At 38.4% G+C, this 24,577-nt stretch overlaps 1 protein-coding gene across 1 annotated transcript in view; it reads right to left on the bottom strand.

The window, feature by feature from the left end:
* Positions 1-24,577, bottom strand: part of RELN (reelin) — a 277,609-nt gene that overhangs the window by 135,800 nt on the left and 117,232 nt on the right. The window contains exons 5-8 of the mRNA XM_063396915.1: positions 20,723-20,755; positions 19,030-19,108; positions 12,266-12,362; positions 8,656-8,707 (exon numbers count right to left, since the gene is read on the bottom strand). Coding sequence (XP_063252985.1) covers positions 8,656-8,707; positions 12,266-12,362; positions 19,030-19,108; positions 20,723-20,755 — 261 coding nt within the window. The remainder of the gene's footprint in view (positions 1-8,655; positions 8,708-12,265; positions 12,363-19,029; positions 19,109-20,722; positions 20,756-24,577) is intronic.

Below are 24,577 nucleotides of genomic sequence, written 5' to 3'. Positions count from 1 at the left end.
AAACTTACTTAGACCTGTCTGAAATGGACACCCAGGAACTGAAGCTACTGAAACAGCAGCATCATTAATATTCCCAAAATACTTGCAGTTGCTCTTGGATGTCTGACAAAGTAATAACCCCTGTGTTCAAGAAGCATTTTCTACTGTGGTACCCACATTCTACACTTCAACATTACATTATTGCCATTAAATAGTTAATGTCAGATTATGTGGAGGTCCTCTAAGTGAGAGGACGACCTCTCAATGAAGCTGGGCAAAAGGCAAATGATACCTAGCTCAGTAGTACACTGACACATATCAGTAAATAGAAAGAGATGCTTTGTGTAACTGTTCTTAGCAGCCAGGGTCAGCTGTGAAGGTATATAATCATGAAAATTAGCACTATAAAGTGCTGGGAAAGGTATTAAATTACTGTAGGAAAATATATGAAGTTTTACTTAGATCCCTACAGACAGTGCAGTCTAGAGAGGCAGTAGAAAACACACTTTGGTCCCAAGAACTGCTGTGTAAAAGGAGGTATATTGAATATGCAGATATGAAAGTCCTTTCCCTGGCTGCTTTAGTGAAATTGTCTGGCCCCGAGAAAATCTGGGAAGTAATTTTTCTCAAGCCAATTCTGCACTGAGGTGTCTCTCTTTTTGGAAACTCAGTAAAACTGATTGACTACCTTTAAACATATATGCAGGTAGAAAATAATTAGCTTGGTAAAAATTGTTTTTTGCAATTCCTGATGGGCTTTTCTATTTTTATAATCTGCTTTTATTTTTAAGTTCCTCACCCCTGGAGGAACAGCCAGGACTGTTTTGCTGAGCTGTGGGCTTCTCAGTTTCCCCCCTCCCCGGGAACTACAGATGCTTTGTTTAATTCAAATATGGACCTTTTTAATCATACAAAAGTGTTATCCTCATACAATGATATGATCAGGATTAAGATGAGTCTGTCTGTAATCCAGAATTTATTATTTGCAGTGACCAATTCCACAATGGCCCACATTTGACTGCAAGGTGGTGGCACAGCCACCTGCCCTGGATCTGCATCCTGAGGCTCTTTATCTTTTCTGCTTTTCTCCATGCAGTAAATCTTTAACGCTCACATTTTAATTCCCAACAGTGGCAGAGAAGCCCTGGTACAGAAGTAATAAAGACAGTATTTCATTGTAACCTTGGGCTGGCCAAAACAACACAAATCATTTTGCCCCAAGGCCATTAAAATGTCTTTCAAACACAGCATCAGCTTTAAACCCTAGTTTCAATCTAAGTATTACCTAGCCAGCCCTTCTTGTAAAACTCAGTGAAATCAATAAACACCACCTAACACTTCCACATGCTGTAGGAAGAGTACTTGATGATATTACTTACCTGTCTTATTCTTTCACATTAGATGTAATGTATAACCAAACATCAACACAAAGCTTTTTCACCAGAAAAGGGAAATTAATAGGTTTTATGTCAGACAATAGCAAATGGTAATTTGGGTAGCCAATTAAAAAAAAACAAACAAAAACCCCCCAAAACAAAAACAACAGAAAAACCCCACCCCAAAACACCAAAAAAACCACAAAAACAACCAACCAACCAACCACCACCACAACAACAACAACAAAAACCAAAAAAGAAACCTCAAAACCAAACAGTGTTTTATTGGGAAAAAATGGGAAATGAAGCAAGCAGAAGAAATGCGGAATGGTGAATTACACCAGTTTTGATATTGAGTTATTTTATACTAAATTCTCAAGATTTTCCCAAATGTATAGCAAAGAAATTAGGACAAAACAATCTGAAGGTTCAAATGTTTTTGATGCTGTGCTCTTGCTGCTTGGAAGGGACAGAATCTACCTCCAGTAACGATGAATGTGTGGTCACCAGAACTGCCCTTCCCTGCTGGTGCCACCATCAACACAAGGTGATGTGCCATACCAGCACAGGGAACCTGGTGCTTCCAGGAATGCACTGGAGAAAGAAATTTGTGTGACTGAGGGAAATCACCCATGCAGGTGACTAAAGTAAAGGAGGTGGCTCAACATGCCCAAAACATTAGACACCACAGCTTCCTCTGAGGTTTTGTGGTGTTCAGCTAACAAGATAGTGATGAATTTAAAAGATCAAGTGCTCCCCCATGCCAAATTCAGAAGGGACTTATTTTTCACTTTGGTATTTCTCTAGAGATGTGTGAGTCAATTTTCCTAGCAAAACTGAAGGAAATCTATATCCACTTCTGCTGAGGTTATCTCACAAAATGCTAGTACAGCATTTGTCAGTCATCTGACATATAGCTTCTGTAGTTGTAAAACTGACTAAACAGAGCTGGAAATTAAGAGAAAACAATCAACAGTAGTTCATTTCAGCCAAAGCTAAGACCTACGTAGCAAAACATTTTTTGGATATGTGGTATTGAGTGGTCTGAATCCAAGTAGAGGATAAACAGCATAAAAACACTACTGTCAATTTAACAGCTGCCACCAGATCTGAATTAAAACATGATAAGAACATAAATTATAAAAGTCTTCAGGCTGTTCCATGGGGCCAAATGCAGTCATCATTGTTCTCATGGCTGAGCCAAAGTGGAATTGGGGTATTTCTGGTGGAAGGCAGAAGGGATCATCATCCCATGCACATCTCTGCAGAGCCCTCCAGATGCTGCTCTAGGGGACAGCCCTGGCAGTGAGAGACTGCTGTTTCCTCCTCAGAAATACATGGAGCTCAGTGGATCAGTTGCACTATTTATTTTTGTAAGATTATTTTTTGTTCATCATGATCTTCTATTTGCTGAGGTTAATAGATAAGTAAATGTGAGTTCTGAAGCACAGAATCCTATCAGGTAGGGACTAATCCAAAGGGCACATTCAACAATTCTAATGATGATGTTGATGATATGATAAAAATAAAAATAATAATAATAATCTGTAGATTGAGCACATACCAAGGTAAAATAGTACTTCTATTATCTACATAATCAAATAAACTTTATGATTTAACTCTGCAAGACTACACTGGTAACAAAGGCAAATTGCCACTACAAATGAAAAGTGGAAAAAATAAGGCTGAAAAAATTGCATTTTACTTTGTAAAGGTGAACACAATTCATGCTTTGTCTTCAACAACCATCAGCAAGACCATTAGGCCATGGATTTTTCTGAGTAAAACAGCTTTCACGTAGATCCTAGTGACCTTGGTAGTTCAGGGAGGAAAATAAGTCTGCTGCTAACGATTCACTAACCTGATGTCTTAGGGTGAGGCAGGACATGACATGAAAATCCTTTTGGAATCATCATGTCAAAGATCTGCATCCAAATCAGTGACCCTTACTCATATACTAATTAAAAACAATCAATAGCAGATTTTAAATAGTTTTCTGAATTACAGTCACAGAGGACTGTGAAATCAACAATATTAAAAACAGGCTATAAATAAACTAAGCCACATAGAAATCTTTGGTATGTGCATTGGACATACACCTCATCACTTAAAAAACACAGCAGCATAAATGTAAATTCACCACAGGTAATACAATTACTCTGCAGTTAAGTACAACTGATGGTCTGATGGATTTTAAAAGCTCAGGAAATCTGAAGACAGGGGTGATTACTCAACCAGAAAATAAAGTTGCAGGAGTGGAAAGTGTGTTGAACAAGATTAGAGAAATTATTACTTCTGTTACTGGTTTAAGTGATTATACTGTAAGATTGTCAATGAAATATTTATGCGTGTAAAAGCAGAGAGTTTGACATTTTATTTCCTTTGGAGAAAGATAGAAAATGGGTAAAAAATATAGATTCACTTCTCTATTAAACTATAGAATGAAGATCCCCCCTAGCAACATCTCTGCACTCTGAATTATCAAAAAGACCTAAATAGTTGAATACCAATAGTAATATTTCTTGATAATATTTTAACCATGTTAAAACCAATAGATACACACATTTACCCTTACTACAGGTTCCATTAGAATGATACTAAGGGACAGGAATAAACTGCTGCCATGTATTGTTAGTGATTGTAGTAGATTAAATTAATACAAGTGGAACTCTCTATGGAATATTTGTCAAATGCTGTAATCAACAACTGACTTGGTCAAATAATTTGGAACGATGGAAGGTGCAATAGCAATAGATGGCAGAGAAGTGACTGTATGATGTTAAAGAAGCTAACAACAAACTGTAACTCTTGGTCAGCCCTGAAATAATTGGGTGGATGATCATTGTAGGTCCCTTCCAACTGAAGTGGTCCTGTCCTGACCTGTCCTGTCCTGTCCTATCCCAGAAGCAGCAGGAGAAAAGGGCCATTCTCAATCTACAAGTAAGGTCCAAATGCTCGTGGTTTCAGACCAGTGAGCAAATCACAACATGAGTGACCCGTATCTTCTGGATAATATCTACTGGGATTTTCCTGAGAGGACAAGCAGAGTCCATCTGGCAAAATCACAAAGCACTCTCACAGATTAAAAAACTGAACTGATACTAAAACCTCACTGAAAATTGTTTTTACTGAAGGTTGATGTGCTAGATTTGATTCATGTCAAGCCTTTTCTTTAGCAATAGCTAAGGCATTAAGCATATGATCCATGCAGTGAAGGTGTCTAAAGAATTTCCAGTGTCAAGGCCTGACAGCCTTCAGGCACTGCAGACCACCTCTGCTGATGCATCTTCAAGTCTTTCATGTTAACAGCAAATAATGCTCCCAATGAGCAGCCCCTTCTTTGCCAGCTCAGTGGTTTTCTCAGGGCCCACCAAAAGTTTAGGAACAGGTTTTATAATTTTATTTATTGCAGGAAAAGTATTGTGCATCATACTGAGATTCCTGTATGAGGTTTCATTTGTCAAGGCAAGCATATACACCAACATTACACATCTGAAGTGACCATAACTCAGGTCACTCATGATCAGGTAGGGAAAGATGGTCTATGACTGCAAACAACCTTTAAATACTGCAGGTCACATATTTGCCATACAAAGCTAGTTTTGAAGGAGACTGAAAATAAAGATTAATGGTTGACTCAAAGTAAAACCTAATAGATTAGGGAACCCAGCTTTTGCAAAAGTTTGTTGTAATAATATTTTGGAAGGGAGAGGCGAAGTCCAAACTTTATCTCCAAATAAAGCAAAAAACCTTTTGAACCCGTGTCTATTTCTTTGTTCACAAGACTAATGGCTTGATCCATAAAAGGCAGAGTGGAAGTGCCAAATGTTTGTAATATTTGAAGGTGTATTCCTTCTCAGAAGATTAAAAATCCCTTCCTCCATAAACCAGTTTTGGTTTAATGTAAAATAGTAGAGAGGCTAGATTTTTTTTAGAAAATTAGGGGGGAAGAAGAATTGCTAATTTGCTCTAGTAATGACAGAGGATTTTTGTGACAATGGCATGAAGTTGAAGGGAAAGCAATTTTAAAGAATGATTGTTCTTTACAAACATTATGTATTTATCCAGAACATGATACTGACAAAGTCATCCTGTTTTCAGATGGAATTTTCATAACAAAGCTGAAAAGTGGGAGGTTTCCTTATTAAGTTATTCTCATTTTCAAGTACCTGGAAACAGCCAGAAATGATCCAGTAATACCAAGACATAAGGAGAAAAACCAAGTTTTTCAAGGCACTATTTTCCATTAAGGATTTTCACGTTGTTACACACAGGGCTCCAAGGAGCACCTGCCCTGGAGGCCGGGCTGATGTTGATGCTCTTCACAGCATCCTCAGCTGCAGCAGAGGCCCTGCAGAGGAGGGAGGGGTGGGAAGCACCTGCAGTGCTGAGCTGCCCACACAGAACCTGCACAGCCCACACACACCACTGCCTCCTGGGGTGTTGGAGAACGCCTAAGGAACAAGAATAAGCACAACAACTTGCTCACCTCACACCTTGCCATTGCTTCCTCAAAGCCTTTCTCTTCCCCCCAAGGGATTTTATATCTTTCTTCCTCTATTTAGCTCAGTTGTTAATCTCTCGTGATGGTGACGATGAGTCACCTTCCACCACAGTGGCCCACGTGAATGGCAGATCGTGTTCAACCCTGGGGAAGCCCAGGGATGCAGCCCAGGGGAAAAGGCTCAGATTTGGAGTGAGAAATAGAGAATATCTCAGCTAATGAATCACACTAATGTTGTGTGGCAGCTGAGTCCAGAGGCTTTTGTGCAATATCCTGCAATTCCCAAGCTGTTGAATCAGATGTTCTGGCCTGAGAGAGCCCAAAGGCACTGCTTTAAATATCTCAATTAACAATCCCACTGAACATTAAGGAAACTGCTAGACACATCAGGGTTGGGTCTTGGAGAAATGTAGTAATGGATGATTAAGACAGCTGAAGTAATCAAAATTCTCTGCACTCTTGGGCGCAGAGTGCATAAGTGTAAATATCACCCCATCTCTGGACCAGATCTGAGTGGATGCTGCATGACAGACAAGTTCTTCTTGAAGGATAGTGCACATAAATGTTGTCCTGTGTGCTGAAAATGCCTTACTATTACCTTTTCATCCTAATTAAGTCTTCTTCTTAAGTAAACCTTTCCAACCTCCTTGGCCTTTAAAGAGTAAAACTACCAAATATATGATGCATGAAGGAAACCACACAGAGTATCAACTAATGAAAAATTCACTAGCCTGTTACCCTCCCTGACCACAAAGTTTAAAAGGTTTTGAATTCATGGTGAAACTAGAATTTAGCTTCAGAAATTTTAGCTTCATTTCCTGGTTTTCTACTCCCTAAATACCTGCAAATACAAAATTCCATCTGATAATTAGCGGCAAGAGAAATTAAAATGTACACTCTTTAATGAGGTCAAAGCTATGTGACAAATTTAACATAAAGACATCCCCAAAAGCCTACAGCTTAAGCTATTACATGGGTGATAGAAAGTGGTAATAATTTTTTTTTTAAAGCAATTCCCTTGGATCAACCCCTAAATAGGGTTATGATTAAATCGGACATTTGGGAATAAGCTGGAAACTGGATTCTAAAGCCAAGTATTGCTGAGCTCAGCAGCAGTCCCCTGGCTCATGCTGGCTTCTGTCACTTACAAAACCAATCTGCATTGTATTTCAAACTCAGCGCAGGCACATGGGGAAATATGATACGATTCAACTGGAGGCTGAAATTTGATTTACTTGGATGTGCATCCACCGCTCTTTGCTCCATCATACTGAGGATTTTACTGGTTCCTACTGGTATCAGTTCAGGAATTCTTAAGATATTTTCAGGAAAATCCTGTCATATAGAGTATTTCCTGCTCAGCCTTTTCTTACCACTTTTTTATTTGACCATTCCCATCTGATAGGCACAAATGCTTCTAGTGAAATATCAAGTCTCATTTTGAAACTTCCGTGAGCCTGCACTGTTCTGCAGTTCACCTGCAGCAGGCACTGGGCTGTGACAGCAAACATGCACCCATCGGCCCCTACCCTGCTGTTAACCATCCTGGGTCACTGCAAGAACAATCCAAAGAAGATTTTTGTCTAAATTTTCATGAAAAGTGAAATTCCTCCATCATCACAAACTTGCAGCTTTACAGAAGTCACATCTGCTTGTGCTTTTGTTGATGGATCCAATATCCCAGTGGATCAAGTGAGTTGCTACTTCCACTGTCTGAATGAAACTGCAGGGCAGCAGCAGGCTGGTTTTCACCTGAGGCACCCAATATTTATCCACTGATTCAACTGAAGATTGGATTCATTTTTCTGGCTTTTTAAAACCAGTGATTCAAAATAAAAGGATAGATGTGCTTTGATGTATTAACATTGCAGTCAGTTGCAGGTACTGATGACTTCCAATACCCAAATGAACAACTTCAGGTGAAAAACAAATTTAAATGATGTATTTCTCAGCCTTTGAGGATTTTGATTTCCAATGCATTAAAGCTGTTTTCCAAGCTACATGATTGTTCATATTTTCAACTGAGATTTCCAGAGTTTAATCACACATGTCTTGAGATACTTTTGCAGAATTACTTTTTTAAAAATAGGAATATGATTTGGAAATACATATCCAGGGGTCCACAGAGGAAGCAGGCTACATTTCCTGCTTGCGTTTTTATTGAACCATTTATATCAAAAGAATATTTTTCCTTCATATTTTGAACACTGAGATATGAGTTAACAAATCAGGTGTATTCCAAATTTGCCCTCAGCCACAGCCTCTACCATAATTTATAGCCACAAATGCACAGTGAAATGTGCAATAACTCACAGTATTCCAAGTAATACAGCATACAACCATGCAGTTGATAATATGGAATTAAAAACATTTAGTCTTCATCTGCCTTACCTATTCTCTTTGTACAAATGTGTAAAAAACAGCACTTCCTAGGTGTAATTTGGAATAAAAATCTTCCTTTTTTTTTTTTTTTTTTTTTTTAGAAACTAAAGTCACACTTCAGAGAAAGAGCAAGAAATTTTTTATAATAAACATCAGACTATAAAATCGGAGAAAAACCCAAAACTCAAACATGGCTCATCAGAGTATCCACTGGAGTTTTTTCATTTTCAAAACTTAAAACAGTAGCTCCATATCGGGAAATGAATAAATACACTGCAGTTTCTAAAAGATTTTTTTCATCCCTCATGTTGATTGTAACATCAAACAAAAAGGCAACCCTGAACTTCAGGGCCATTTTCCTTTGCAGAAATGACTTTTTGCACTTTCTCAGATAACAGGGTAATCTAAACTTACCAAGGGAAAATTGAAGGATGGATGCAGTAGTTGTGTTAAGGCCAGTGGTGGTCTATGGGAAGAGAAGCAAATATGTTTGTTAGATCAGCAAAACCATACATTCATCACTTATTTTTCTTTGAAAGCATGGAAAATCTCTAGACACCTACACCTCCAGTGCATAGGACTGTTACCCACCAGCCCTTTCAGGCTGAGTGATCACAGACATTTTTGTTATGTCATTCTGATTATTGAAATCTCATCATATGTCAATGTCAGATTTTTTTTCCACCATACTAATGTCTACAAAAAAAAGCACATTTATGTGCTTGACTACTCTTTAGAAGATTGAAAAAATGAATTCTGTGGTTTATAGGCAGCTTAGTGTGAATCTGTATGTATGGAACAGTTCTCCCTTTTCCCAGCACATAACAAGGACTAAAAATAATCATAAATAAATAATAAAAATAACATTAACTAACCCTAAAGTAATGAAATAATAAGAGGAAAAAGAGAACTTAAATCTTACACACCAAAGCAAACAAACCCCCTTGGTTATACTATGTGGTTTGTACAGTGCAATGTTTTAGCAGAATCTACCCACTGCTGACATCCAGCCAAGACCTAGAAAGAGAAACACCAGCAGCTCACCCTGTGTTCAGCAAACCACCCTCCCCTGAGGCCTCTCTTTCTCCCTTCTTTGAATGCCTCCGTATTTCAGTAGTTCAAACTAGAATGGTTCTCCTGACAATGCTGTGTTGTGAAGGACACCTAATTGTTATCAATTTATTTTGAATGTGGGATTTAACAATGCTGCTACATAACAAGCAAGGCATCCAAGAGCAAAAGAGACTGGACTTCTTCCAGTGCCAGTGCACACCTAATTGAGCTATTCATTAAATGATGCCTTTGAAAATAATGGATGGAGATCTGCATGAGGTAGCATGAGGTTTTGGTGTGTTTTGTTTCTTTTCTACATATGTATTACATACAGTAAAGAATTTCTTATAAATATTAAGGAATGGGATCTTCACTGAAATGCATTGAAGATTAGCTTATAAAAAGACTACATGTCCCAACAGGTAATTTTTATTTTTGATCAATAATAGGAAAACTGCATTTACATAACCCCTTTTAAAATACAGTCACATTCCCATTTAAGTCACTCTGCCAGGATCGATTTAGTATTAGGTATCACACTTATCCTGCCAAATAATAAATTGCTTTCTGATTTAAGAGCACCTATTATATTAGTTTTCATTCAATTAATTATGTTGTGCAAGTTATAATTTGAAAAAAAAAAAACCCTTTATTGAGGTTCAGTAGCTCATATCACTAAGAAATTAAACATATCATTTTATCACAGAAGAGATGTTCATGTACACTTAGAGTGTGCTGTGAATCATTTCAGCAATGCTTTGGGAAAAAGCACTAGACTTACTAACAAGTTTTGCAAAATTCTGCATAGGACTGCTTAGTTCAGACACTGCAGAGAGCATGGCAGGGAGCCTTTAGCAGATATTTTCCTTTGCTTGCAACATCTCTGATGCTATACACATTCCCAGGATTTTGCCAGCAGCAAATTCTCACCAACAGACAGAGACAGGTGGTATTAAAAAACTCCCTGCCTGCAGTAACAGGTGGCTGTGGGAAATCTGGAGAAAAGAAGGAGGTCAAGGTAGCAAATCAGCAGCTGTTAGAGCTGCTGATGTAAAATATTTTGCAAAATTCAACTCTTCTTGACTAAGTATTTTAAAGCAGTAATTCATGTACTAGGAGCCATTAGCAGGAACAGAGATCTCATAATTCATTTCTAGCAGGGACAGAATAGGATTGATAAAAATCATGGAGAAAAGAAATAAGTATTAAAATTTGTGACACAAAGAGGTACGTTGTGAAATTGCTAAAACAACTACAAATAAGAAGCAGGCTGGTTCTCAGATAATAGGTATTTAAATATATGTCCATAATTGAAAATAAAACTGATGATACTTCTAGCCTGAACAGTCATGTGCTCATCCATAATGTTAAGCCATTAGCATGTTCTTGCAGAATGATTTGATTTTTCTGTAACACTGCCATAATATCTTTAAATACTTTCATTTTTAGGCTGGTAACTGCTTATAAGCATGACATTTTTTTTTCAGATAATTATTTAATCACACCACTTTGGTAGCATAAAATTTTTTTTCCAAATTCCTGATACCATGGTAGTGCTACTTTACCACACAGCAATATGACAAATGCAGTCCAAGACTGGATTTTGAAGCCAATTCCTGATTACTGAGGATAGTCTGAATTGCATATCAACAGGGAGAAGATAGCTAATGAGTGACAGTTCAAAACCCTCAGAGCTGGGACCCTGGGTTTGTCAAATGTCATAAACAGATTTTTTTTCCAAGTCTTGTTAGCTACACTCAGTACTACAACAATGAATGAATGTAAAAATTGGGAAAAATACCCCCAGTAGTGTGACTTCCCTTTTGCACAGGACATAAACCAATGCATGCATTCTTAAGGCAGTTAGCAAAGCACAGCACATTCAAAGAGAATGCAAAGTGGCACAGAGGCCATTTAACATCCCTGACAGGATTCCCTGGCTGGAGCTGGCTGCCAGGGAAATTCTTCTGTATCTGTAAAATCTCCAAATTAGTTTTATGTTTTTATGACTTTTATGCAACACATCAGCAATATCTACATTGCATTTGTGTAGTTTTGGTCCTAATTAAGGATGTAAAATTAACTCTGTGAAAAGAATTGTCAGTTTCTGAAATGAAGGGAAGATGCCTGGCCAAAACCACTTCTGGTTTATGGCCCTCTTCCATGTTTGCTCTTCAAATAGCTCTAATCAGCCTCTCCTTCCATTCAGAAGACTGTTGAAAACATGAAAATTAATTTTGAATTACATGGGCTTTGATCTGGTCTTTTAATTTTTCCGTTCTTTGCAAAGCTCCCCTTTTATGTACACCATTGCAGCTAGCTGCCCAGCATCAGCATGTGGGCATTGATTTATGTGTTGCAATTCATTTTCCACACCCAGATGATCTCAAATTAGTTCAAATTGCACCATGTTGTTTCTTACAGCAATTTTATGACCAAACTACCCCCAAACAAAATTAATTCTGTTCCATTCATCATGACTCAATCTGTTACATACACTTCCCTGAGACTGGCAGGTACTTGCTCCAGGCTGCATTTCAATCTGTAGGATGCATTGTTCATAAGTGATGTTTTACAACCAGATTAACATTTGTCAACAGGGGCAAGAAAAAACAGGACAAGACTAATAAAGTAATAAAAGAAAAATGAACCCTGTCTCTATTTAATTGTTGGATATAAAAAGAGAATAATGCCAGCTTGAAAACACAGTTCTATGTCCTTGACTTTTCAGTATTTCAGAGATACTTTAAATAACTTGAATACATGCTGCACCAAGAGACTGTCCCTTACCAGCGGTTTGGTTAGCATCTACAGTTTCAAACACTGGGATGTTGCTGGGTGTACTTCTGTGGCCCTATCACCTTGTTCAGGAGCATCTCTGCTGAATACCAAACTTCCAGAGCACATCCCTGGGGCTGGCACAGCCTCGCAGGCTGCAGCCCAGCCCGGCAGAGGAGGCAGCATCACTTACCAGCTCCCTGGGCCCGTACGGCTCGCAGAACGTGGCAGCGCTGCCGTGCATGATCACTCCACAGTGCTCCCCAACCTCGCAGTTACTGCACTCAGACCTGCAGGGAGAGCACACCAGGTCAGAGGGGGAACCAGAGACTGCATGTTTGGGACCATGTGAACTGTAAAATCAGACTGCTGTGTCCTGGTGCCCAGACTGGACTGTTTGTTATCATGGTGCTGAGCACAAAGGTTGGGTAGCTGTAAGTATGGTCCACTGGAGCTGCTTCTTGTGAAAGGCCCTGGTTCAGTACCTGCCCTCTGCAAACTGATCCTCCCCTGATGTGGGGTGTGCCTGCTTGTTGAACACAAAACTTCTCACCATGGGTAACCAAGTGGAAACCTTACGTATATAACATACCCTGAAGCTACTCTTCCTAAAAAATCCTTGCCAATATTTGATTTACATAAACCCTCCATCATGGAGTTACTGCAAAGAAGAGCTGAGGACAAGGGGCTGGGATCAGCCCTGCTCCTGCTTGCAGGGTTATTTCCCCAAAGGCTAGGCTTGAGGCTGCAGTGTAGCATGGCATTTGCTGGGGCTTCTATTTGTATTTGCCATATTCCATATTCCTAGTAACAGAGTTGCCACTCTGCTCACATTTTAGGGGAAAATCGATGAAGAAATTCTCAGAGAGGCTGGTAAGTGCTGCAGAGACAACTAATTACAACTGTCCTGATATTTTTTAATTTCATATGGAGAACTTTGTGGCAGCCTGACATAGGGAAAGGGCTGCCTCCCCACCTTATAGGATTGGGGTATCAGATCTTGGTATGAGGACCACATTTTCAAAAAACATTGGATATACTCCTGGTCCCCAACAAGCCGCCTGTGATAGTGCTGACCAACATTGCCTTTGGGCATCCAAATGTCAACTTAAACTTCAAACCTACAGAGAAATGTTTACTCCAGAAAAAAAGTCAGACATAAAAATGTTTGAGTTTTTTTCCTCTATGAGCATGCCAGTGAAGTAATTCAGCAATTCACACAGAATTTAGGATTTTGAATTTAAGCAGCAAAATAAAATATTCTAATAAAGTAGTATAGTTCAAATCAACTTCAGTGAATTAATGTTTACTTATAGAAGTCACAGTCAGCAAATAATTTTATTTTTCAATAAAAGGCAAGAAGAGACCATGTAAGTGAATAAAATGGTATTTCTAGAGAAAGCACAGAAGCAGAGTTCACAGAGGACATGTTTTGTTGCTATCTAAATTTCCCTTAATCCCAAAGTTCCAACAACTGAAGAGCAGAGGGAAGGGAACTAGAAGAATTCCTGGGATTCTGGATGTCATAAAAATTATTTTCATTGTCTGCTCCTACATTTCTGAATTTTGTAGTGGAGCATCTACTGGGGCTCCTGATATGTGCAAAGAGACAGACACAGCATTAAAACTTTGCCTTGAATGCTTTGTAGGAACCACTCAGTCCTTCCTGAAAGGAAGGACTACATAATCCAAGGGATATTTTAATTTTGTAATTCTCATATTTCAATGAATACAAAGTGATTCATCTGTTCTACTTCTGTAATGTGGTCTATGAAATATTGTCTGGAAATCCAGAAACATTGTCCTGCTAATACAGCAGTTCCATCATTGGTTGTCTTTTCTAGGATGACTCCTCTCATACAAAATTGGATGGCTGTTGGTAATCCTGATTCCACCCTTTGTGCTCTCTTTGAAGTGCATTACCTTTGACAATAAACTGCTCATTAGCTTGACAAGAATGTATGAAGAGCAAGATAATTGATCAGCTATTCCTCAGATTATCGTCATAGTACTACGTGTTTAGAAACGATCCAACTTGCTCCTCTCGTGGTGCAGACAGGAAGGTTAATTTCTTTTCTATTTATACAAACAGAAGACTCTACTAATTGCCCTGGCTGGGTGCAGCTTTCTACATTATCTTTCTCACTTAAAATCTGAGTACATTAAAATCACTTCAGCTTTCTCCTCACAGCTGGCCCTTGCTGCTGCTGCTGACATGTGTTGCGTTTATCGAGTTGACTTCTCCACAGACCTGCCATCTCTCTCATCTCTGGCTTAGAAAGTCCCACCTCTCTCTGCTATTGTTCTTCACTTTGCTAAAGGGGAAACATCTGCTGTTTCCCTACCCCTGTTTGTCATTTCTTTTCCCTCTACAATACCTGAGTGTGTGGACATTATATTGACTGATGTCTTTTGTGATGTCTGAACCATAAAGAAGACAAACATCTCAAACTGCCAAGAGATTTTTAAACATAAATCTTTCTGAAGTTTAATCCCACAGTTTTAGTGCAATTTGGAAACCACTTTAGGACCTCTCTCTCCTGTCACAAAGCTTTCCTCAACCACTTTGCCACTGGAAATATCACTGTACCTGTACATTTCTCATATGCCATGAAGAAGTGATGACCAAGAGAATCTCTGTTTCTTATTGATTGATTTTACATGCTCAGCTATTCTTCATGTCATCTTTGACAAGTGTGCCTTCTGCAAGTGACTGCTGTTTGGGGTGCTGATAGGCTTTGAGATGAAACATGACATCAGATTGGGAAGGAGAGTTTAGCCAGCAATAGACTTCTGTACTGGCTCTTTCTCCTTTAAATGTACTGTTTTCTCCAGTCCTACTATTAAAACCTTTTTATACAGAAGTATGCATTAATGCCAACATTTATTCTTCACTAATTTATGCATCTTCTTAACATTAGATCATTTATAATAAGATTAAACAGATTTTTTTTTTTACATTTGCTGTCATTTAGCCTGGTTTAGTTCTTATATAGCAGCTTTTTTATGCTCTGCACTGCAGTTTTATGAGGTTATATGAAAACAAGATGGTCAGAGGAAGAGATGCTCAATAACCTAGGCAGTCTTCTTCATACTGCACATATTGGACCTTTGCTCACCCAGCCATTCCCTGGCAAGTGGTGTCTGTTGCAGACTCCCTTTCCTTACTGAAGAAATCAGTTACTTCCATGGTTCCTGAGCTTTCTGATCTAACAGCCTCCTGTCAGTTTTCAGAAAGTCTCATGGACACCACTCACTTGCATTATTTCAATTTTCTAACTGAAGAATGTACTCAACACTTCTAGATAATTCAATAAGGCAGCAGTGGCTGGCTCAGCATGGACATTGGTGCTACATTTACAGTGGTGTAGGAATCACCTACCTACCTTAACTTGCACAGCTAGTACATGTCAGATATATAATACATTGGACATTTATGATTGTGTGAAACATATTTTTTTCACAAGAGAAAATATCTTTATAAGGTTGGTGGCAAATAAAGCCCAAGAAATTAGGAAATTTTTGCTTAAGTAAGAAGGCTTTTGGCTATGAGTTGGGAACTTTGGGAATGACCATATTCTGGACACTGGAAGAAAATATTATAAACATTGGTTGGACACACCACACCAGAAAATTCTCATCATGTGTGGTTTCCCAAGAAAATGAGCAATATGGGACATGATCCCATTCCTGAATTCCCAGCAGAGAAATCCTTTATTCTTTGTTTCTTCTAAGTCCACATAAAAATGTGTCCTCTCCTGTTGCCTCCTCCTCTCCCTGTCCTTTTCCCACTTTAGCAGTTTCTCCTGTTTTCTTTCAGTCACTAAATTTTGTTTCAGTTTCAGAATTTCAGTTCACCTAAATTTTGATTTAGGTCAGGAACTGTGGTGCTGTAACTTTTCTTTTACAAAGAGCCTTATCCCAACCTTCCCTTTCTCTTCCTTCTGCAGCTCCAAAAACACTTGTATCCACTCCTTCTCTGTTCCTGAGCCTCCAAAGAAACAGATGGCTGCTGGGAAGGATTATAATGCACTTACAGGTCTCATAATGCATTTGAAAGAACAGGCAGTCACTCTGGAAATCACAGAGTGCCCTTGTGCAAAACAGTTATTTGATGTGAGGCCTCTCCCAGCAATGGAGTGACACACAGGCTCTGCTGGGACTCATAAAATTGGACACACAGGGAGGATATAAACTGCTTAGCTGGTGGACATGGACTGTGCATCTCTGCCAGAGCTGCACATGCCAGAAGGACAATCAGGAGGAGTGGGAAAATATTAATCGTTTCCAAGCCAGGGTTATGTAGGATTTGGGAAGAAAAGATAGGAGGAAAACACAAACACTTCACTTTTCATCTGTACACAAATAATGGCTTCAGAAATGATTAGTGGCTGGGTGTAAGTGGCCCCGTGGCAGACCAAGCAGATCTGGAGATACTGCTCCAGCACTCACTGCAATTGGTTGTGGGAAAGATGGGATTTTCGCAGCTGCCAGGGGAAAAAGCACAATTTTAGGGTGGATGGCAACAGCAGTTAATAATCCTGATTTTACTCCCACTAGACAATCAAATGAGAATGAGCTTTCTGCCACTAAGTGGGTCTTCACTGGAGGCAGAGCTGCTGCAAAAATTCTTTGTGCAGAAAACCTCATGATACCTCATTATGGTTTTCTTTTATTTGTGCTCCACCTCTATTTAGCATTACTGAAAATGCTGGCTTTCTGCTATTCCAGGAAAATCTGTCTCAGGATTGTGGTGAATTTTGAGACTCTCTCCTAACACCCACCTCTCTGTGCTGACTCACCAAGAAAGGTGGTGAAGTTTATTCCACAGGGACCAAATTCAAATCCTGGGGACAAAAGGAGCAGGACTCGTGACTCTTTAATCTGAAATTTCTCTGTTGAGAATTCTATAAGCAAGGATGAATTTAAAGTTGAGAGCAATGGATAAATAAATTATGGAGGCTCCCAACAGACAAGCCCTCTGTGAGTGATGAGGCATCTGCAGGGAAATAATGCCTCCTCTCCTTTCTTTACACTCAAGTCCATTTAACACACTGCTGCTGAAACTATCTACCTTGGCAACTATTCTGCAACCCATTAAGAGTCCTTGATCTGTTCATACCCATAAAGAAAGAGGGGATTTTATGTTGTAGTATTTCAGGTCCTTAATGCCTCTGGTCCAGAAAAAAAACATTTAAAGAGCTGATACAAACGGAACAAAAGGAGCAAAAATTGTAGGCACATACTAAAAGTTATTAAAATGAGTATGTACAAAATAAAAGTATCCATAAAATTCTGTAAACTACAGCATTTTTATATAAGATGGTTAAACTATGAAAGACCTGCGCAGATGGAAATTTGTGACACTCCCTAACAAAAAGGAAAATGAAATCAAATGTCAGAGAATGAATGTATTAGCTAACAAACACAGGTAAGTCCTAAAATTCTCATCAAGGATTAATTTGAACAAGATAAACTAACCCAGTAAAATATTTGTGTGTCTTGTATGAATTAAACCAACAGAGCTGGTTATATTTATGAAATAGGATTGAAAGAAATAGAGAACTCAGTAACAATGTCATATAAAAAAGGAGCTTCCAACCTTCAAAACTTCATATTAAGACCAAGAGATGTGTTTATCTGGGTATTATATGCTGTATATATACTCAGTATGCAGAATAGAATCAGTTTTGTACTAAGAGAGATGTATAACTTCCTCTTCTGGGACACTGTATTCATACATCATACTTGTCATCTCTCTTTATAATCACTGTGGTGGTAAAATTATTAATATTTAAGATTCAGAGGTCTGTCTAAGAGTTATCTTTGCTAAAAGAACACTCCCTTTGACTAAAATACCAATCTGCCACTGTTTCCAGCTCCCCTCTTCTGAGCTGAGGGAGCACTGGGGCGTTGCTCCTGTAGGCTCCACCAGCAGCCATCTCTCCATACTGCCCTGTTATTTACTCTTGGACAACTTAGGACAGTGGCAGTGACTTAAGGAGTCCACCCCTCCCAGGGATTGATACTGGACTTTATTAACATTAAAGTGACTATTTTGCCTCAACTCTCCCCTTGTTTTCTGAACCAGTGCATGGGCTGGGTCTCTGCAATAGCTTGGCAGAGAAAGGGGGAGCAGAGGGAGAGATGGTGTGTGAGAGCTCTCTCACTGTGCTCACAGTTCATGAAGCTGCTGCTTGACCTGTCCTTACCTTATTGCATGGGAAGGTTGAGATTCTTCCATAGCATCTACTGGTTAAAGAATGATAACATCTTGTGCTGCCTGTTTCAGACACAGACTGTGATAATATGAATGACCCTATTCAAGAATCCCCAAACCCCCTAAACCCCAGCAAGTGGGAATTGAGAAGCAAAGTGTTTTCCTTCCTATACAATACAAAAGTTTTGAAATAAAATGTGCCTTCCACAAAAAAAAGGGGAAAAAAATTCATCCTCAAACATTTTTGTCACATGAAAATTGGACAGAGGTATTTCATTCCAGTTGGGTTTTTCAGGGGGGGTTTCTTACATATTTTTTTATCATTTGGAAACATTTCATTTCAGTTTGGAAGGAATTATTGCTATAGTTAGCTTCACCAAAAACATGGACAACATGAAATTAAAAAAAAAATTGAAATAACAAAGCTTAATTATTGAAATTCTTCTCCTATTTGATGAAAAGCTGTGTTTTCAGGAAGCCAAAATATTCGTTCATAAATATTCACTGAGCTCAGCTCTAGTCCTTCTATTTTTGGATTAGTTAAAAATTTGAAATTAACAAGAATTTGTCACCCACTTCAATGTGCTTAGAATTTCTCAGTCACTCATTAATAAATTATTAATAAACCAAAATATTTAGGTCCTAATGAAGCAAACCAACACTTTAGTTTATACTTCATTTCATTCAATAAATGTTTTCATTTGCTCAAATGCACACAAAAGAGTGCAGAAACTCACCACATGGTAGGATTCAATTCTTGCTGATAGTAAGAGTCAAAGTCATCTCGTAGGATAATGCTGTCACTGTGCATTTCAGCTGCAAAGAAAACAAAGAAATATATGAAGAAAAAATCCAGTGCAATCATCCCATGCTTTCTAGATGTTGCCTTATCTAGAGTTAAAGTAATGCATTGTAAAATGCATTTTAGATTTCTAAAAATCTCTTTTCCAGGTTATGCTACTTATGAAAGCTAGGGTTTCTTCATCACAGGGTTATTTCCTTACTATGGATCATAGCACCACAAAAAATTAAGAAGTGCCCCCATCATGAAAGTGTGATGGCTGTGGAAAGATGGAGTCATCAAACAGACACTAAATTTTTTAAGAACTTTTGTTCCAAATTGTTGGTTTTCTGAATGTTTAGAAAAAAAAATCTTTCCAAATCCAGATTTTTCAAACATGGGCACAAGAATGGATGAGAAATCTGAATGAGTATATTACTGCTCTTATAATCAGGGGATTCATTTTGACAACTCATAAGCAAAAATCCATGAGCACATTGGAATTTCTCTGCTGCTATCAGCAGCCCTGGCAGTAAAGGTCAGCCTATCTAAGGACAGAAACTGTGATTTATGTTATGCAAATATTTCTCACCAGTGTTCTGCAAACTTTAGACTCCAGTATTCCACCTAGATTTACTGTCTCATTTAGGTATGATGACCAATAAACTCACTTAAAATCCCAAAACTTTGGAACCTGTGATTGTGTTAGACAGATCTTTCTCTACAAATACTTCCACTAAATGAACAAAGTAACTGTCACCTGCTATTTAAACTGAGGAGGAATGCCAGAATCTGTCCTGGACAGATCAAATTGCAGCACAAGGGCTGGTGGGTGCAAGGCTGGAAAGCAGGGGCAGCAGTGCCTCGCTCCAGGGTCCACCTTGGAGGTGACCTGGGACAAAATCTTCCTCACAGTAACCCTGCTCTGGGTGCTGTCCCAAATGAAGGTTATAGGTGATGGAATCAGAGAGCAGTTTGGGTTGAAAGGGACCTTAAAGATCATCTAATTCTAACACCTCTGGCACGAGCAGGAACACAACCCACTCTACCAGATTGTTCAAAATCACATCCAACCTGGCCTTGAACACTTTCAGGGATGGGACATCCACAGCTTCTCTGAAAACCTATTCCAGTGTCTGATCACTCTCATAGTGATGATTTTCTTCCAGCTAATCTAAACCTGCCCTCTTTCATTTAAAAGCACTTTATTCCCTCTTGTTCTATTACTACAAGCCTTTAAAAAATTCCTCTCCCGATTTCTTGTAATCCCTTTAAGTACTTGAAACTGCTCAATGTCTTGCTGAAGCCTTCCCTTCTCCAGGCAGAACAATTCCAGCTTTTCCAGCCTGTTTTCATTGCAGGGTGCTCCAGTCCTGGTTCTCTTGCAGACAGATGCTCTAATACATAACTAGGACCAAAAGGTCTGCAGCATGATATACTCACACTTCAAGGATTCAAAGGCAATAAAGAGCAATAAAAATCACAATGAAGAAACAACTAATCAGAATTAGACATAATTCAATCCATTTTATATGAATCTCATTTTTATTTGAATTCCTCAGGCCTAGTTTCATGTGACTTTACAGATATTTTATTATAATAAAGTCAGTGATTCTGAGTTTAAGTAGTAAGAATGACAAACCACCTACCTAGGTGAGGATGTAAAGGAGCTTCTGTCGGGGCTGTGGAAAACAAAAACACACAGTGCATGAATATCTTCACTGAAAAGGGCTCAACTGCAGCATTAAAAATCAATTCAGCTAAAAACAAATTGTACAGCATATATTCTCTTAAATCAGCTATCTTGGTAGTTTAACCGTGAAAAATGTTATAGACATTGCAAACATATAGTAGGAAAACAAAAATAATTATTATCTTTATTAAAATAAACATTGAAATAAATGAAAGTTAGTACTGGTTTTCCAGTAAGGTAAAAAGATCAATTCTACTCTAGAATTATGAGATATTGTTAAAAATAATTTGGATTGATATTCAATAGCTCAAGGACTGACAAAGAGAATGGAAATTAGACTCAACCACAGAAATAGTCTAGGAGATGCAAAAAATGCCATACTTTGGTCTTTTATTCTACACTGAACAATATTTTACAGGGCATATTATTGTGTGTAGTAATCCAAATATTCCTAGGGCAACAAGTAGCAGATCACCTCTGCAAATCACGGTATCAAACACTTTTATCAAAGCATGTTTTTGCAGGCAGTGCTGATCAATTCCCCAGTAGGTCTCTGCCTCCCAAGAAACACCAGAATGTTGTAAAGACCCTGCATGGAGGGCACGTGTGAAAAGGCACAAGTTTATTAGGTAACCTTCTACCAACACTTGCAACAAGAGTCTTGGTGTAGCAAAATACAAAGGGAACCAGACTGTACCTGAAAGGGCACAGCTACATAGAAGTATATGGGGAAGTCTAGAAAATGGTTAAAATCTAACACAGCGTGTTAGATACTCCACGGCAGCTACTACACCCACAGCTTGCTCAGTCTTAAATCCAAAGTAGGTTACATCTCTTTCATGAAGGCCAAAGGGGTGCATACAACCAAGCTCCTGGGAAACAGCTACCTATTTATCTATAAGTACCTCATGGATCTGTATTTCCAGCTGTCTTTTGGAATTTGGTAAAATAAAACTACCAAAACCCAAGAATTTTTGAAGCCAAGATAAGTTTGATGATTCTGTGGTTTTTTTGTTGGGCACTGACCTAAATTGTAGCAGTACTCCTGATTTCCTCAGCATATTTGCAATAAAACACTGAAGTAGTGCAATTTCTGTCATAACATCTGACAAATTAAAAATAGATTAAAAAATAAACATAAAAATGAATGCAGCAATCTGTGTAGAGCTCTCACACATAGTCATCTGAATAGAAAGTCCAATACAAATCTCAAGAATTTTGTTTTTCTCTTCCTTCTTAGTCCTTAAATACTGGGTTTGCAAGGAGGCATGCCATTCTGTAATGAAATTGCAACACTTCATGGAGAAGTGGGCGATGAATAAGACTGAGCAGTCAACAAAGGAGGTATCTGCAGACCAGAAAATGATGGCAAGCAAATCTTAGACAAAAAACTTCTGTTTAACAGACTTACCAATTACAGGAGTGACACATTTTACACCATCCACCAACCATATAAATATATACATATATGTGTCTATATTTATCGCTCCCCTAACCTTATGTACATATATACATACATATGGATATATACAGACACACATACGTGTACATGGATACATATATAAATAGGCATATATAGGTATGTATATATGCAGATATATATATATATATACACACAACACTGAAAACCACCACTGAAAACTTTACTGTAGCTGAGAGAAAAGACCTTCCTAAAAGTCTGTTGTTGTTTTGGAAATCTGAAGACTTTTTTCCTTTTTGTGGCTAATTTGCTGGTTTTATACAAGACATTCACCTATGCTGCTTTGTCTTCCTCATTTTGCTTTGCAAAAATGCCAATAATGACTCTAGCAATGGCCAAGATCTCTCATAATGCTGGTACAAAATCTGGAGAAATACAACTATTGCATGTTAAGCTTGGCACTGTCTCCAGAACAGTGCTGGACTGCACTGGTAAATCCTACAGTGAAAAAGACTGCATTTCTCCCTTGCAGCCCCAGGTATTGTTCTTCTTCAGGGGAATGTGTAAATCTCACCAGAAACCTTTTTAAAATTATTTGCACAAAAAAATGGATTAAACTGGATTAACTGAATTATTTCCCAGATTGAGCACCACAAACTGCTCTTCATTCTGCCTGCAGGAGAATGGGTGCACCATGGCATGGGGTTTGTAATACTCCTGTAATACTCCTGTTCTAAGAGGCTAGGTTTGAAATAAAATCTCTGTCCCTGATGTTCTAAATACCCCCTTCTGAGCAGTTCCAGGGCAGTACTGAGGGTTGATCTGCTGTGAACACGGGGGTGGCTGGAGCCATCCTTCCAGTGCTCACCTTCCAGGACCGTGGTCATGCCAGAACACATCATGGGCAGACTCATCAGCTGCCCAAGCAAATTTCATTGGCCTTGGAAAGGAGCTCAGCTGAAAGAGACCTCCTCCTCCAAGGAGAGCACTTCAGGCCTCCAGATGAAAATAAAAGTTTGTGTTATCATTCACCCTGGGTTTGGTACAGCTCTTTGAAAGAGGCTTTCTGTGGAAAGGGCTCCAGCCAAGGATACACACAGTCATGAATGATGCTGCCTTAAGTTATCATGCAAAATACCAGCACTCAGCAAAAAGGCACAGGTATAGCACAAACTTGGCATCTTTACATTTGCAAACTCTTTCGACTTCACCATTATTTAATAAAACTGTCTGGTTTTGTGATTAAAAAATACAGGCTTGGGATTCAAGATTTTTTTACTGAAATGGCTCTTCTATCATACGTAGAGTACATTGAGAAACAAAACTGCTTACCAATGGAGTGAAAGGAAGGAAATTTTGCATGTGCATACTAATGCTAGTGATCAATCATTTAAAATTGAGAGGTGGAACTAAGCAAGCACTTCATGTTAGACAAAAAGGTTGTTGATACAAGTACAGATTTTATGTTGGGGAGAGGTTGTTTCCTAAATCTTTACAGGATCTAAGAAGCCCAAGTATTTTTGCCCCAGGTATTCTGATTGTAATTCAAATTCCTGAGCTGAATATGGCAAAAGACTGTGAATGTACCATTTAATGAGTGATAAACATAGACTTTATTCTCTCTATAAATAATTTCTTTATTACGTTTTATATTTCATTGCAAAACAGCACCATGTTGCTCTTCAAGTATTGTATTTAAGGCCCACAAATAGTAGAAATTCAAAACATAACACAAAACTAACCATAGTTGTTTCAAAATATTTTCAGATCTGCCTTTCTAATCCGTTTATAGAACTACTTACTTTAAAATAACATGGATTTTTCCATAAGCCATACCGTGTGGCTAAAGTCAAATGGAATTTTTTTGTACAATATGACAAAGGTAAAAGAAATTATACCATGCAGAGTAGCTATACAGTGTAAAGATATAAGTTTATAGCTTAAAAGAAATCGTACAATACTTCAGACTGAGAGGGAAAAAGAAAGACATCTCAGTTCATGTTTTAAACCATTATTCACTTCGTTGGTGTTCCTTAGGCACATGGTTGGATAGTTCTAAATTTAAAATCAGTATTTGTGTGGTCCCAAAATGCATCTTAGCTTGCATGAGACTGTGGTACCTTTTAAAAAAGTAAAGCAAATGAATTTATTATTTGATTTTTAACTAGCACCCTGGGTATATAGAGAGCTTTACAAGAGATGAATTGTACCAAGCAAAGAATGGAAGCAGAGCTCAACTGAGGTCACAATCTAAGAGACATCAGCAAATACGATATGAGAAAATGTAAATAAATGTAGAGTGCTTGCCTTGTCTTACAAGACAATCCCTTTGGCAAGGAAAAGAAGAGAAGAAAGTATGCAATACAAAATGATTCAGAGAGAGAAAGGCCA

This window comes from Prinia subflava, chromosome 4 (genome assembly GCF_021018805.1).
Source record: "Prinia subflava isolate CZ2003 ecotype Zambia chromosome 4, Cam_Psub_1.2, whole genome shotgun sequence".
Taxonomy (NCBI): domain Eukaryota; kingdom Metazoa; phylum Chordata; class Aves; order Passeriformes; family Cisticolidae; genus Prinia; species Prinia subflava.
Note: the sequence above shows the minus strand (reverse complement) of the source record. Positions and strands in the feature narration are given on the sequence as shown.